Genomic DNA, 16,558 nt, shown 5'->3' with positions numbered 1-16,558 from the left:
ACGCTAAGTTGCTTCTTTCTAAAGACTGTCCTCTAAAAAAAATTTAAAATCAAATAAAAAAGACCAGAAATGTCTTGAATGTCAAAAGTGACGTTTTAGCCCAACCTCACAGCTTTCCCTATTACTTTTTTTCCACACAGGTGCTCCAGGTGTTTTCTCCTTTGCTGGAAAACATGCAGAAACTTTGGCTGTTATGGTTAAAAAAAAATATCACGTGTAAAAAGTGTTTATTTGCCAAAGGCAACATGATGGTCCTTTACTTCACAGCATCCTGCGGTAGTTAGGAAGCCCATTTTGCGCAGCCGCCAGGAAGCAACTCTCGATCCAAATCCAGTAGACTAGTCCACGACGGTGTCCAAAAAATCCACATTAAACTTGTTTTCTTTTTTAACTTAATCACCAATATTTGCCTTAAGTTTCTTTTGATGAAGCGCCGATAACTTGAAATTGGCGCAGCTGATGAGACTAGCGCGCATGCAGGCGGGACGCTTGCGCTACATTGGCTCCTCGGGGTTAAACCTTGCAGTCATGGTCCACAAAGAAACCAGGAGCGTTTTTTCCATCAAACTTCGAGGAGAAGCTACGATGAAAAAGCAGGAGGTCGGGGCTCGGAGAGGGAGGTGCGTGTCTCTCTGCTTGTGTGCTCCTCGCGCCTCGGACCGGAGCAGATACACACGTCACGGCGTGGACTAATGTGCATCTGCCAGTCTCATCTAGATGGGCTCTTTTTCAGCCACTGGCGCTTCCACAGCCTACTTTTTACAACACTGTGACTAACTAAACTTAAAGAGTGCGTTTAAAACCACCGCAACCTGGCGACTGTAGACCCCATGTTAAAGAATCAAAGACGCAAATTTAAATGAGAAACATGGTGTAGGATCAGCCATTCAAGTCAGATGAGCTCTATAATTGTTTTGTACTGGCACACATTCAGAGTATAGACTAAACTCACAACCTGATATACGTCAGACTGATGGAAGAAGACAGTCTACATGTAACGAACCTAGTGTTGCAGATAATCCAGCACTTAGGCTTCCTCTTTAGGTGGTGTGAAATGTATATAATAGTCTAGACATGGAGATCCAGGTCCTTTTAATCGAAAATAATATACATGTTAGGGTTTTATAACCATGATAATGTGTTACTAAAATGTGTCAGTATAGTCTGCAGCAGAAACACATTAGTGCTGCAAATTATTTCTCACTGCAGCTTTGACATATGGCTGTGTGAAGACTTTCTTATCGACTCATAAGTCCAAGTTAACATTATTTTACTTTAATTTTGCCTGTCCAAAAGGGGTTACCGTGAGTTACAATGTTCTGGTGTTAAACAGACCATAATCATTTGTTTGATGGATGAATGTGATATTTTTTAAAGACAATATATGATACAATGAGGAAAGCAATACAAGCTGATGATTCGAGCTGATTTTGTAACTCAAAGACGAGATAAGCCATGCCGGCTGACAGCACACCACTGTGACCACACCACATCTTGATTTCTGCTGTGACATTCAGATGATAGATTGAAAGAAACACGTGGAGTAAACAAGCCTGTTCCCTCTGACAGTTTTGACAGGTAGGATGATGGAAACTCTAGGTCCCCTTGCCACATTTGCTAAATCTTATGTCGGGAACCTTGGGATAACTTTTGACTCAGCTATTATTGGATGATCACATTAAACTTATGATTTGCTCTTGCTTTTATAAGAAATATTAATAGTCATGCTTTTGCTTCATCATTTACTTTTCTTAATAAAGCCTCTTTGGAGCATCTGCAAGATATTCATAATGATCCTGCAAGCCTTTTAAAAGTCTTCTACTCACATGTCACACTGTTGCTAATTTAGTTGCACTGGCTCCCCATTAACTTAAGGCTCCACTTTTAAGATCCTGGATTTGACTTTTCGAGCTCTGCAGGGACAAGCATCAGCAAACATCAGTAAGCTTTTACACTGATACGTCCCCAGGAGGTCCTGAGGTCATGTGGTCAGGATCTGCTGGGCATCATACAAGGTTGAGAACTAAAGGAGACAGACCTTTTGCAACAGTGGTCCCCAGACTCTGGAACCCTCCCCATCTTTTTTTTATTAAATTTGATATTTTAGCATTTTTGTTATGAAGCACTTTGTGATATTTCGATTGAAAGCTGCTAGATAAATACAATTGTGTTTAATTCTATCAACAATTCAGGCTGATGGTGAATGGTGATTTTTTTTGTTTTGTTTTACTGTTGATAGTTTTGTTGCTTTGTCCCTGTGTACCACATTTAATTTAAGTTGACTTTTGGACTGACATTTTTAGTTTATACTTCTTCATCGGAAGAATAAAGACTGGTATTTCTGGTACTCTCACACTCAGGTTTTGCAAGAGGTTTCTTCCTGTTAAAAGGGAGTTTTTCCTTCCCACTGTTTAAACAAGTGCTTGCTCAAATGGGAGCTGATGTCTGTGTTTTACCTTAATGTCTGACCTCAGATGATACTCACATGTTAGTTTAGTACACGTGAGTGTATTTTTATTGTTCATGTAGGTGCATGTGGCTATCACAGTAAAAGAAGAATCACGTTGCAGCAATGCTTAAAACAAAGAAAGCCTGGGGTGGGAAAACAATAATATGAAGAAGTCATTAACATTCTGCTCCTCCTTTAGAAATGTATGCTTGGGTCTCATAAATAAACCACTGCAGATTCAGTGATTAACAACGTTATGATTGTTAATCACTGACTTGTCGTGGACTTGTCTTGGAGATTCAGGTAGTTTTTTTCCTTTTTGTATCTTTTCATAATCTCGAATTTTCAGCTGAGTTTGATGCAAAGCATTTGATTTTCTGAGTGCATATTCCTTCCCACAAGACAGAAATATTCACGTTAAAAATAAAAATGGAGAGATTTATCCAAGGTCTATCATTGATGCAGTTAGCATGTGCATAAATCCATCACAGCACAGGCCATATAACTAACACATTACTCCCTTACACGGCCCAGTGGAGATTTCAATCTGCTATAATGGAGGTGACTGTCTGCTTCAGTCAAGTTAACTGGCACAACAGTGCCACGTTTTACAGCAATTCATAACACCCTTCCTCCCATGCTCTGCTGCTCCATCACTGCTTCTGTCTTACACAGGCAGATTTTAGGTTCATAAAAGTGCTAATAAGATATCTGAAAAAAATGATGTATTTACAGTAAAAGCGCAATATTTATTAGAGGCAAAAATAAATCAAAATATTACACAAAGAATGAGTTACACTGTTGGTTTTACATTTTTATTCTTGGTTACTGTATGAGTGCACTGGGAAAGGATCTTCATATTCGTAAACAGACATCTGAGTGACGGCGAAGTTAGTCAGTGAAGAAACTAGTCAGACCATCAGTTTTCACCACTGATTAATAGATTTATAGCTATTTATTAACCAATAAGCTTTTTTCCTGTTATGACACCTTCTGACTCATGTTAAATATCCCTTGGAGTCTCAGAACATGTAAGACTCTAAACTGGACCAGTGATCAAAGGGAGCCTACATTGTGGTTATGATAACAAGAGAACAAGCAGAAAGGGGACTGTAAATATCTCAAGAGGTGTTTCCAAGTATATAACACTGAGAAGGAAAGAGTAAAAGAGGAGTTGTGAGGTGTTGGAGATGAGAGCCTAAATGAAAAACTGACTAAAGTAGGAAACTGGGTGAATCAGCAATACTGAACTTTGAGTCCAAACAATCTGCATCAGCTAATTTGTGAAAAGTAGCTCAAGATCCTAAAATAAAGTGGCTGTGGGAATGTTTTGGAGTACTGTGAATGTTGTGTTTAGGAAAGAATCCATTTTCTTAAAAGTGCGTCTGAGAGCATTGGATGGGAGAGAAAAGTAGATTTGAGAGACGCCACATGCTGAAATAACAATAATCAAACAAAAGTGAAAAGCAGATGAGTCTGGGACTGAGGTCTGAGGAAAGTAGGGTGTAGTTGTCCAGTTCACGCTCAAAACATTAGACCATTGATTTATTAGTTTCTTGATGATTTTGTAATTTTTATGTCTACTAACACAAATGTTGTGTCTGAATATTACTGAACTGGTAGTTTTAGAGTTCAGTTCCAATTATAAATGTGAGGAAGACGTTAATAGTGTCTTGCTGTTTTGTCACTAAATTTCTTCATGATGTCCAGATTCATGTTTAAATCAATATTTTTAAAAAAGCAATAAAATAGAGAAATATTCTGTTGTTATGTGAACATTTAAACATGCATTATACATGCATTAATATTCTAATAATGCACAGCATGCTTAGACATGATGGCATAAATTATGGGCAAGCACACCTATGAACACAATAAGAGTGAAAGACCTGATATGTAACAAATATCACACAGCTTTTATGTAAAGAAGGACATCAGATGCTTTTGTTTTTGTCCTTTTTAAATATGTGCTTACGTTAAACCTGATCCCACAAAATGTAATCAGCTCATTTGTATTTGATGAGATTTAAAGGGACATTCTTAAAATGTATCTATTTTCTTTACTGGCATGAAAGAGAAGATGATTGCATTTTGAGTGCTCTGGAAGCTGTCTATTTATTTTATGTTGATTAGCTGATGCTTGATGTAAACCACATTTTCCACTTTGTTGATCCACTGAAATGTGTCGGAAAATGATTTGATATAAAGTTGTCACTTAACTCTGTATTTGTCCGCTGTTGTAAAGGTTGATCTAATGTCTTTCACAAGGGGGGGACTTTACCCACTTTACCATAAATGAAGATAAAATCAATGTTTTTCCTTTTGCCTCTACCTGTTTGCTTGCTGAAAGTAACATTTCTCCATCATTAAATCTCATTTTATCCCAACAGTTCAAATATGAGAAAATAACCAAAAAGTTTGTTAAGCTATTTCATAAAACATCTATTAAAGATAAAAGAAAACAATAATCAAAAAAGAAAATAGGCATACAAATTTGCATGCTTGTTACTCCATTAAGTTTAATGGAGTAAATGGACATCAAACTACATAATAAAACATAATAAAACATAATAAAACTTTAACTGTAAGCTTTAGTTAGGCCCAAATTTATTTATTTTTTTGTTTTGGACTGTATATCTGTCATCATATATGGAACTTTTTCTTAAAAAACAATACTTCTGTTTTCCTTAAAATAATTTTCATTGCCACACAATCTAAACCAGTGAATGTCACACAGTATTTTCTAAGTGTGGCTCCAGTGTCCTGTTTGGAAGCTTGTAATTTTTACCACCACTAGATGGCAACAGAGACTCAATAGATACTACAAAAACAGTTAACGTGGAAATCCTGCAGTGTAAAGGGAAATCGTGTCATGTTTGTCAAGTGACAAATGAGTCAATAAATAAATAATAAACATTTCTTTCTGAGTTTCCCATAACAACAGTGTTACCCATAACAAGTCTACTAATTTATATGGAGGCTAATGTTAAGATTAACCTGCTTTACTGTGCAACCCAGTTTTCTATGCTGTGGTACAGGAAAGGTAGTAACTTCTACACGTATGCCAGAGATCACAGAGTGGACTTTAAGAGGCCATTAGATTAGATATGTAAGGTAAGCATCTTGTTTTTTTAAAAGGCTGGAAAAAAAATAATTTTGCAGCTCGCCTCTAGATTCCTTTGTGGAGGTAGGTAATCATTTTGATTAGTCAGTCATTTAAAATTATTGCAATTTTGTTCCAAAAACATACAACCTGTATGTTTTATTATCCGATTCATCATTATTATATCATTATTTGTTGACATATTATGACATTTCACACATTTGTTGTTCCAGATGGCTTACAAGGGAAAAACGTTTTAAAACTCATTTTAAAATTCATAAATGTCCTAATATATCAATGTAATCAGAGAACAATACTTTTGTTTTTTAAATTTTTATATAGATATTTATTGAGATCAGCTGAAAACTATAGTACATTAGTACATCAAGACAACAACACCTTCTATATATACATGGAATCAATACCTAAACAAATAATATTAAGAAATAAATGCCAATATGCATATATATATATATATATATATATATATATATATATATATATATATATATATATATATATATATATATATATATTACTATTTTTATTTTTATATTATTAGCGAGTTTGTATAAATTACAATTAATTTCCAGGCTACATCTTTTTATGCTGCACAAACAAGACAAAATACACACAAATACAAGATGGGAAATAAATCCAAGCAATAAATACATAAATACTGCATTTGATCAGTTGGACTCCAAATATATCAAACAATTCATTGGGGCTTATTTCCAAGAACCCATAAAAATAAATTAAATTTAATAAAAGAGTAACAGAATAACAACAACACAAAATTATGCTCCACTGCAGTCCATGTTCCCAAGGAAAATATCCTTCAAGTTGCGGTTACAGGACAACCCCAGGCAGCTCATTTGGCTTTTGTGTCGACGTAACAACCTAGTGGCTGCTGGTAGAGGCTGAATGGATATCCTCAATGTCACATTTTGATGTCCGGTCTCTGAATGACAGATATTGTAGATATCAGATATGAGTACCTGTGAGCAGAACCTTTTTCAACTCCCACAGCGCAGGAAAAATGTCCTTTTCACATTGTAATCTCCCACTTGTCTTGTAGCAAAACACGTCCATTTATGATTAAGGTGTCCCGCTGTGTCCACCCAACTTCAAACAGAATCATAATAAACATTTTCAACTAAAGACTGAAAACTATTTTCTGACTGCTGGTGTACCTGCTTATAATGACCTAGTTTTTATGTTTCTTCAAATTCACCAAAAACACAAATTAAAACTTCACCTGGGATGCTGAATTCCTAGCTCGTCCATTTTTTGCAGTTCTTGTCTTGACAGATGCTGTACGAGCGCCACACCAACACAGTCTCCCAGAACATTAACAGTACCATTGCAGCGATCTCTAAAAGATACAAAGTACAGAGAACTCAGAAAGCATGGTTTATCAGCACCTTGGCATACTGCTTCTTTACGTGAGGTCTCAGGCAAAGCAAGAGTAGCAATAACATCAAAAACATTTCTTCAACTTACAGCAACCATTCTATAACCAGCAAAAGGGAAGCATCCCTCACGGGAATCCCAACTACTGTCAAAATGAAGAGAGTCGTCGCCGTTCCAGTAGCCGGGATTCCTGCTTCTCCTATAGCAGACACTGCCACCGTCACACTGTAGACAACACACATAGCAGAACACCACTATTGAATACAAAATAATATACAGCTGTATACTGTACTGCCTTAAGTTCCATGCTGAAAATGAGACTGAAGGCAAATATGAAAATTTACAATAGGCAGGAGACTAGGCGGTAAGGTAACTATGAGGTTTAATCTGAGATTCATGGAATTAATCCTTCTAAGATTTTGATTTCTGTCTTCTGGTTGGCTTTTAAATTCTAAATGTACACAAAGCAATTTCATTAGGCTTACATATTTGATATGGCTATTGGAAAAAATAGCTTCAGATCTACAGAATTGGCTGGAATCTTTCAAAGACAAATATCTGGATACCTCTTGAAACAATAACAGTTGCCCAAAGAAATAAAAGCTGAGGCATTATACATAAATCTACCATTTCACACGATCTAGTCAAAACCAATATTATACAGGACTATTCTAACTATTCCAATCCATCAGTATTTGGGACAAAAATATGTTTGACAGGAAACCAACTAAAACATGTAAGATTTCTACGTGTCTGGTACGATCATGCTACAGAAAAAAGATTTTTATAAAAAGATTTTTGTTTTAAATAAGGTCCAATCAATGTTGAAACATACAAGAAACATTTCTGTTTAATCAGAAAAGACAAAGAGAATGGAAAAAGAAATATTACTGTCACTTACCCAATGGTAAATAGCTGGCTCCAGTTTAATCTCATGCTATTAAGCTGGGCAATGAAAACTGCCGCAGCTACTTCATAAAGGGCTGTTCCATCCATATTGGCATTGATCCCAATAGGCAGCATGAAGTGAGAGATTCTTTTGTCAACCTTGATTATTTCCTCACAGCACGTATAAGTCAGTGAGACTGCATGGCTTGAAAACACAGTGTATGATTTGTTCTTTAACATCTGTAAGCATCTATATGTTTTCTTTATATCATTATAAGTCATCTCTGTGATATGGTATTATACAGAGTTTTTATACAAAGATAAAAATTCTAACCTGCGTGAGATGAGCAAGGTCCTCAGCAAGGCCGGAGAAACGCCTTTTATGATGGGAAAGGGGTTTTGTCTCACAAACATGACATAGATCAGTGGTAAAATTACTCCTGCATGGATGAACAGCCTAAAAACAGACAAAAAATACAATATGAATACGAGTTATTCCAATTGTACTTACTGACAAGAAGGTGCTAGTAAAGTATGCATTTACATTAAACATACCCAGTAATAACCACTGCCGTAAACTTTCCCAGTTTGAGGACAGCATCCCACTTTTCCCCAACCTCAATGACGTAACTTGCAGTCATGAACATTACTCCTATAGGCAAAAAGCTGAAAAGGAAACAATAGAATTAAATTAATTGGTTTATTTGAAAAGCCAGTTAACATTAAATGTGTTCGTTTTTACACCTTGAAAAAATGATTTGTTTTTGATAGTGTATGACAATCAGGAAATCAGTCCACTTGTATAATTTAAATCTTTGCATGTTATCTCTTAGGTGTTGAATGGCCTCCTTGTAGGAACTATTTCAGTGTACCCAATTATCATCTTAACCACTTCCTTGGTGGCTTCGTTAACGGCGTTGATGATATCCACGAGGAGTTTCCCTGTTTCACCCATGTTCCGGAGGGCCAGGCCAAAAATAAAAGACATTCCAATCACCCCCAGTGTATTAAGTCCATCACTGTATTTGCCCACTAGACGTACTTGCGTCTCTTCCTAAAATGAAAAATGAGAAATTCATTGAGAACAACTTTCCAACGGAAGTCATCACTGTAATTTCACAAATCATTTACCGTGTCAGAGGTAGAATTGTTATTGTCTGATTCAATGTTCACCAACACCTTCTGGGTCTTGTACTAATGAGAAAAAAATAATATAAATAAGAATAGTTAACATAATTAATAAATAACCATGAATATCAGATCGTCTGATTGGTGTAAATAATAAAACATACCTGTTTAAAGCTTGACAGAACCAAGTTTTTTGGCACCATATTTCTGAAAAAGAGTCAAGAAAACAAGCATCATAGAAGATAAAAAACTATAACTATTAGTTGGTGTTTTGTGTTGAAGCACTTAAAAGAGAAATGTGGTGCTTTAAAGTTATAATCTAAACCTTTGTTAAACATTAACACATATGTTACTTAAAAGAAAGCCTCACATATAGCTGCTTATGCAACTAAGAGTCACTGCAGGTTGGAGCCAAACAAATTTACTATTGCCAATAATAAACTGCCATTCATTATTGGATTATTGCCATGAGTTTTTTGGTTTTTTAACAATACTGCATATAATGTTTATATAAAACTATGCAAAGGGAGAAAGGGCAAAAGTCCACAAGAGTAGTTTTCTCCAACAGAAAACATGAACTGCTTCAAATTTTAACTCTGAAATTTCTCAGGCACAAGCAAAGCATGACAAACTTTAGGACTGAGAAATTTCTGAGTTAGGAGTTAAGTTTCAGGAGTCTCAAGCCCTTACAGCATCTGAGAAAAATATGAGCTTTTATTCTTAATGGCAATGCTACCAAAACAATATGAAAACTATTAGTAATGTTAACATATTAGAGAAGAAATGTGACTAACATTTCTAATCAGCAGATTTGATAGTATTTCCATAGATTATGCTAAAACTCAATGCTGAGGTACAATGTCAATGTAATTTTATTTATAAATCACCAACTCACAGCTTTTTTTAAATTGCTTTATAAAGACCTTATAATATTAGCAACATTAGAGAAAATCCCCTATAAGCAAAGACTTGGCAATGGTGGGAAAAAAGAACTCCCATTTAATAGGGGGAGGCCTGCAGCAGAACCAGGCTCAAGGAGGGTTAGCTGTCTGCCTAAACTGTTTGGGGGGTCAGAGGAAAGAAAAGAGAAGAGAGATGTGTTGTTGTGTGATGCTGTGTTTTCATTTCATCTCCTGTGCGACAGTGCAGCTCAACTTTCTTAGGATTGTCTGACACTACACACATAATGCAAATAATGTTAGAAATGGTGACAACATTGCATTACACCAATATAATGTGGAATTATATAATGTAGCAGTTTCTTCCGTTTCTGTTTCTGGATCCATTGTGTGCCACTGAACACAGATTAAATTTGATTTTTTATTTCCATTTTAGCTAGGCCAGCTGAACAATCACAACAGACTCCCCATTTCATCAAAGATGAGCAAAAACCAGTTGTTTAAGACAGAGGGTGAAAATGAGAGCTGCAGCAATGCACACTATGAGAAAATTTGTATTTGTTTGTTTTTATCAAGTTAAAGACGTTTTTCTCAGATTAAAGGATTTGACTGACTGATCTAAATCATGCTAAACTGGAAAATGAAACCTAAATAAATGGAAGAAAAGTAAGAGTTAGGAAGGATTCTGAGAAAACAAATGTTCTTCTTACCTTATTAGATCCAACAAGACATCGACTGTTGAGAAGGCTTCATCATCGTCATCATCAAAAACAGTGTCATGACTGACCCCAGGCTTGATCACCACTACCAACAATATTCCTACAATATATAATAAGAGTTTTAACAGAGAAATAAATATTCTGTAGCAACAAAAACAACGCACTCTGCTTAAGCAGGTCTAGATTTATTAGTTTTGCGTCTGTAGACCATCATAGTGGATTGTAAATCAAACAATCAATATGGTGATCAATTGCCTTATCTCAACCCAAAAGACCATGCTCTTCCATTATCATGTACAAAACTGAATGCAGAAAGACTCACACAAGCAGCAAATGAAGGTAGCTGCAGTAGTGGAGGAACTCAAGGGCACAACATTTACTGTTGTCCATAGATTCTAGACTTCAGACAGGCTCTATTTTAATACTATTTCATCATAATATTAAACAGATTCTATATTTAAATGTATTAATTTATCCCATTAATTTTAAGCCTCTGAAAATAAAGGACCATGTATAAAAACAGATATAACTTTTTACCTTTTGTAAAATTGATTGTTTGATTTATAATCCACTGTGGTGGTGAACAGAGGCAAAAAAAATGTGTCATTGTCCCAAACATTATGGAGTGCACAGATATACAGATAATATTTTTGGAATATTTTTGGGAAGTCTAATGCTTTAACATAGAAAAAAAAGGTCTTAAAAAATAAGCAAAGATTATTGAAGCTAAACCATAATTTCTCTTACCTACACCTACAGACAAAACAGTGGTTGAGACAAAGTATATTATCGCTCGCGCAGGGATTCTTCTGGATATGCCAACACTTACACCACAAACTCCTGTTAAAGACATGGTATAAAAAATAGTACAAAGAAAAAAAAGTGTCCAAACCATACAACACCTAAAAGAAGACAAATATTACATTTTCCTGATCATAAATCTTTCTGTGTTGAGTCCACATTAAAACCACTGCAGTTTGTTTGATCAGCGAGCTGTGGAGTGATTTGTCTCAGACAACTGTCAAAATGTATCTTTATTAAAAATTTCATAAAGGATTGTCATTATGTCAGTTTTCATTGTTAAATTTAAAACTGCAAGGAGAATTATTCTTAGATATATTTATTATTGATTATTATCAGACATTTGACGAACAACCACTTTGGTCATTTAAAATCCAGGTGTAGAAAATGTGGGAGTTAATGTAATAGTTGGTAGGAAAAGTACTCATGGCTTACCCATTATCACACTTGACACAATGAGAGGAAGAGTGACCAACTGAAGCATCCGCATCAGTATTTCTCCTGGGAAGCCGATATAGATTCTTTGAAACTTTGTCAGCTTGGCGTAGGTCCTCAAAATTGCACCCATACCTACACCTTTGAGATACAGCAATACAGTTGGGTCCATGAGTAATTGGACAATGACACAATTTTTGTAATTTTCCCTTTGTATAACACAACACTGAATTTTAAATCAAACAACCAAAATTCAGAGTTTCAGATTTAAATCAATAGGTTTTAGAAAGGTTTTTTTTTAAATTCATTAACTAGGAATTACAGTAAGTTTTATACGCAGCCCCCATTTTCAGAGGCTCAAAAATAATTGAATATTTGACTGAAAAGCTGTTTCATGGTCAGGTGAGGCCTGTTTCCATATTATCCCATGAAATATTAATCATATAAAAGATCTGGAGTTGATTCCAAGTGGTTATTTTATATTTGGTATTTTTTTCACTTGAACTCTCAATACAAGGTCCAAAGAGATGCCGATGCAAGTGAAGGAGGTCATCACTAGGTTTATAACCCAAATGAAATTAAAGAGGTAGCAAAAACTTTATAACCAAAATTAACTTATACCAAAATGATGGGGAGAGTAAAGTGTGGAGAAGGAGCTCACAAACTTTAACTTCATCAAGAGCAACTCTAATGTTTCTTGAGATAGAGAAACTCTTCATTCTTTAATGGCCAAGTCAGTCAGCTGATCTCCATCCACCCAGTTATGGAAGGCAAAACTAAAGAGAGAGAGATCCACAAACAAGCAGCAACTGAAGGGCCTGCAGTAAAGGCCTGGCAGACCTCAGGGATACATTAGCTGCAAAGTTTTATCATCCAAGTAAAAAAAAAAAAGTGTCTTTATATTTGCAGTTATGTTCATTTGTGGACAAAAGCTGTTTGTTTTGTACAGAACTAACTTAACTCTAGGGAAATATGCAGAATTTTCTTAAGTCTTGAGCCATCCTTCATTCCTTTGTATTTTGGTAGGAAACTGGGATATAAGTGCAGCAATTTCTTGAATCTGGTACAAGCATACAGAAAAATACAGTTCTTATTATTTAAAACACAACAGTTCCAGTGTGTTACAGTCATGTTGAAAAATGTACTTGTTACAAATCAGACTTTTTCACTCTTTGGTATAATATGATGGATAAAAATCTGGCACAATCCATGATTTCATCAAATTTGATGTCTGAACCTCCACTGTATTTTAAAGCTAGCAGGTAGACACACATTGTTGTACCTCTCTCCTGGCCTCTATCATGCATACTGACAAAAATGTATCCAAAACCTCACATTTTGATTCATACCACCATACAACCTGTTGTCACAAATTTTCTATTCAGTTCTTGTGTAATTTGGCATACATGAACTTTTTGTCCCATGTTCCTTCCCTTAATAATGAGTTGTTTACAACCACCATTTCTGAAGAGGCCCCGGCACACACAGTACTTTTGCTTCTTCAGAACATAACTTTCAGATGCTGTCAATTTGCTGTAAATAGCTGCAGCAACAATTTTTTTTCCCCTCCACTTGTACAGTTTTCAGTTTATTGATCGGCCACATAATGGCTTTAGTTTTCTAAAGTCATCAATGTAGCTCATCCAGGTTCATAAAGCTTGGGTTTTATTCAATGACTGAAGAAAACACAGAATAATGTCATCATGGGCCATGTGCATGTTAAAGTGTCACAACTTTTGCTGCTTAAATGCTACACTGATTTGGTGGTCACAACCAAATCCTAAGCTATGTAGATCTTTTGAGTTTCAAAGGAAATGTGTGGCTACAAAACGAAATGTGATCATTTATGTAAGCCTCCTTACTGAACCTATGATTGCAAGATAGAACACCAGGTGAAAAAACAGGTAACACCATATTCAAAAATTAGATAGAGAGAAAAGGTGAATACATAAATCCACAAGAACGAATTCTAGCTTTGTTTTACACCCTTATTATGGTATTGTAACGTTCTCAAGAACCAGACGTTTTGGTCTCAGTTTGTCCGTTTATTCGGTGACAGGCAAACAGGCCGTAAACTCCGGGGAGAGTGCTCTCATACCACCTCACTTCAGCCCCGCACAGTCACACACAACCACACAGACCCCCCTCCCCTTCCTGCACACATTAACCCCCTTTTTCCTGCAGCACAACCAAACATGTATCTTAAAGAAATAACAACAGTGTGCAGAGATAACCAACATGTCACTGTAAAATAACATTTAACCATCGTTACACTGCCCCCCCAGCAATAAGTTCCTCGTCCCCGAGGGAACAACACAGTCTCTGAGGCGGGGTGGTAGCCTACATTCCCTCCTTGACCTCCTGAGCCCCTGGGGTGTACACGGAGCTTCGGGGCTTTGAGGTGGAGAGTCCGAGGGAGGGGAACGCAGCTCCGGCCGGGGGTCCCTCTGTGCAGGGTCAGGGGAACTCTGTACACGTCCCTCAGGGAAGGAGGGAGGACTGCCCTCTATAGGGGCCATCCGGTCTCTGTGCAGCGCCACTTTCCTCCCTCTAGGAGGCAACTGCACCCTGTAAACAACTTCCCCCACTCGCTCCAGGACGCTGCAGGGCCCCACCCAGCTGCTATCCAGTTTAGGACACCGTCCTTTCTTTCTCTTTGGGCTGTAGACCCACACCAGCTCCCCAGCACAGAAGTGCCTCCCCTTAGTGGTGATGTCATAATTCCTCTTTTGCCGCAGGCCTGCCTTCGCCAGCTGCTCCCAGGCGTAGGAATGTGCAGAATCCAGCCGGTCCTGCAGCCTCCTTGCGTAGTCCCGGCCTGGTGGTGCCTCTGGCGCGTCCGGGGGCTTCCCAAAAGCCAACTCTGCGGGAGTTCTCAGCTCTCTCCCTAACATGAGCAGGGCAGGTGTACATTGGGTGGAGTCTTGCACTGCCGACCTGTAGGCCATGAGGATAAGGGGAAGATGGTAGTCCCAGTCCTGTCGGTGTTCTGAGGTAAGGATGGCTAGCTGCTGGGCCAGCGTCCTGTTAAACCTTTCCACCAGTCCATCGCTTTGGGGGTGAAGTGGGGTGGTGCGGGTCTTCTTAATCCCCAGGCGTTCACACATGGCAGCAAATACCTTGGACTCAAAGTTACGCCCCTGGTCACTGTGGAGGGTCTCTGCTGTTCCAAAGCGGCTGAACATCCCCTCCACTAATACATCAGCGACAGTCTCAGCCTCCTGATCTGGGATGGCATATGCTTCCGGCCACTTGGTAAAATAGTCCATGGCCACAAGGACATAGCGGTTTCCTCTGTCTGTACGAGGAAATGGGCCCATGACGTCCACAGCTACTCGCTCCATTGGAGCTCCAGCTGGTTGCTGCTGAAGCTGAGCCCGGGACTGGTCCTGTGGCCCTTTGTGCGAGGAACATGCATCACAGCTGCGGCAAAAGTCTTCCACATCCCACTTCTGACACCAGTGTAACGTTCTCAAGAACCAGGCGTTTTGGTCTCAGTTTGTCCGTTTATTCGGTGACAGGCAAACAGGCCGTAAACTCCGGGGAGAGTGCTCTCATACCACCTCACTTCAGCCCCGCACAGTCACACACAACCACACAGACCCCCCTCCCCTTCCTGCACACATTAACTCCCTTTTTCCTGCAGCACAACCAAACATGTATCTTAAAGAAATAACAACAGTGTGCAGAGATAACCAACATGTCACTGTAAAATAACATTTAACCATCGTTACAGTATTTACAATAAAGGAGCTGTGTTCGTTGCACTCAAATAGCCCTTAACATACCAAATGCCACATTTGTCATCTACAGTCACCTGTGTTCATTTTTTTAAGTTTTATATTCTTATTAAAACGTAAATTCTCATAGCATTAGCCCCCTGTATATAGAAAGCCCCAACACAATCTTGCTCATCACCCCACAATTAATGGGTTGAAATTTGATTAGCTTAATTCACTGTTAGTTAACAGTTAACACCCATAACTTCCAAAATCAACTTCAAATCAAGGAATGAACTAGATCCACTCTGAAAGAATTTAAGGTGCATTAAAACCCAAAGCCTGTTTGAAATATTTTTAAGCCCCTGTTGCCTTCCTGCTAAGGCTATACATTATTACCGTTTTAGTAAAATATAACAAGTAGCTAAATTAGCATTATATTAGCTCAATTGCTAACTGCTTTATTACTTATATTTAAAAGTGCTGTTAAAGTTTTTTTGTTAGTGTTCTCAAAATAACTTCAACCGGAATGTTCAAATGCAGTTCAGCTTTAAATATTTACTTTATAAAGCCAGTGTATAGAAGTGACCTCAAGATACTTCATATCATAAGTCAAAGACCCATTATAAACTTCGGGATTTAGCATACTGTAGGAAAATTAATAGCCAGCTAGCATTAGCTTTGCCCATATACAGTTTATGACCATAACTGGTCAACAGCTGTCGCTATCATTAATTACAGTAATTAAATAACCGTTTTCACTTACCCAGGAAAACACCTGTCAGACTTAAAAGGGTTAACACATTTCTTCTGTGGATACAAGAATGCCAGCACTTTCCGCAAAAGCTTCGGATGCACTCCATTTTATTTTTTGTAAAGAGGTAACAAATCAGCCAAAATAGTCAACTGATGTCACACCGAACAGGAGCGTGGATGGCCAAAGTACTTGAGTTACTTTGACCACCCTTTAAATGAGCTGTGTACAGCAAGTGCAGCTAGTTTGA

At 37.5% G+C, this 16,558-nt stretch overlaps 1 protein-coding gene across 3 annotated transcripts; it reads right to left on the bottom strand.

Annotated features, from left to right (window-relative positions):
* Positions 1-6,118: 6,118 nt before the first annotated feature.
* LOC116328587 (excitatory amino acid transporter 3-like) lies at positions 6,119-16,558 on the bottom strand. 3 transcript variants are annotated; one of them, XM_039613191.1, is made up of 14 exons: positions 16,321-16,413; positions 12,796-12,895; positions 11,836-11,976; positions 11,347-11,439; positions 10,591-10,699; positions 9,146-9,188; positions 8,985-9,047; positions 8,726-8,907; positions 8,409-8,519; positions 8,188-8,310; positions 7,867-8,058; positions 7,056-7,190; positions 6,811-6,927; positions 6,119-6,513 (listed from the first exon to the last, which is right to left on the bottom strand). In XM_039613191.1, exons 3-14 carry the CDS (start codon positions 11,966-11,968, stop codon positions 6,453-6,455), a joined length of 1,362 nt encoding a protein of 453 aa, XP_039469125.1. In that variant the 5' UTR covers positions 11,969-11,976; positions 12,796-12,895; positions 16,321-16,413; the 3' UTR covers positions 6,119-6,452. The 3 variants fall into 3 exon arrangements, with proteins under 3 accessions (XP_039469125.1, XP_031606267.2, XP_039469126.1); XM_031750407.2 differs by lacking the exon at positions 12,796-12,895 and having other exon boundaries at positions 16,321-16,558; XM_039613192.1 differs by lacking the exons at positions 11,347-11,439; positions 11,836-11,976; positions 12,796-12,895 and having other exon boundaries at positions 16,321-16,558.

The sequence above is a fragment of the Oreochromis aureus genome, linkage group 6 (assembly GCF_013358895.1).
Source record: "Oreochromis aureus strain Israel breed Guangdong linkage group 6, ZZ_aureus, whole genome shotgun sequence".
NCBI lineage: Eukaryota > Metazoa > Chordata > Actinopteri > Cichliformes > Cichlidae > Oreochromis > Oreochromis aureus.
Note: the sequence above shows the minus strand (reverse complement) of the source record. Positions and strands in the feature narration are given on the sequence as shown.

Coding starts and splice junctions, on each gene's coding strand:
- LOC116328587 (XM_031750407.2), bottom strand. CDS start 16,417: ATGGAGTGCATCCGAAGCTTTTGCGGAAAGTGCTGGCATTCTTGTATC. Junction 8,059..8,187: donor ACCTTGCTCATCTCACGCAG/GTTAGAATTTTT, acceptor TGTGTTTTCAAG/CCATGCAGTCTCACTGACTT. Junction 7,191..7,866: donor AGCCAGCTATTTACCATTGG/GTAAGTGACAGT, acceptor TGTTGTCTACAG/TGTGACGGTGGCAGTGTCTG.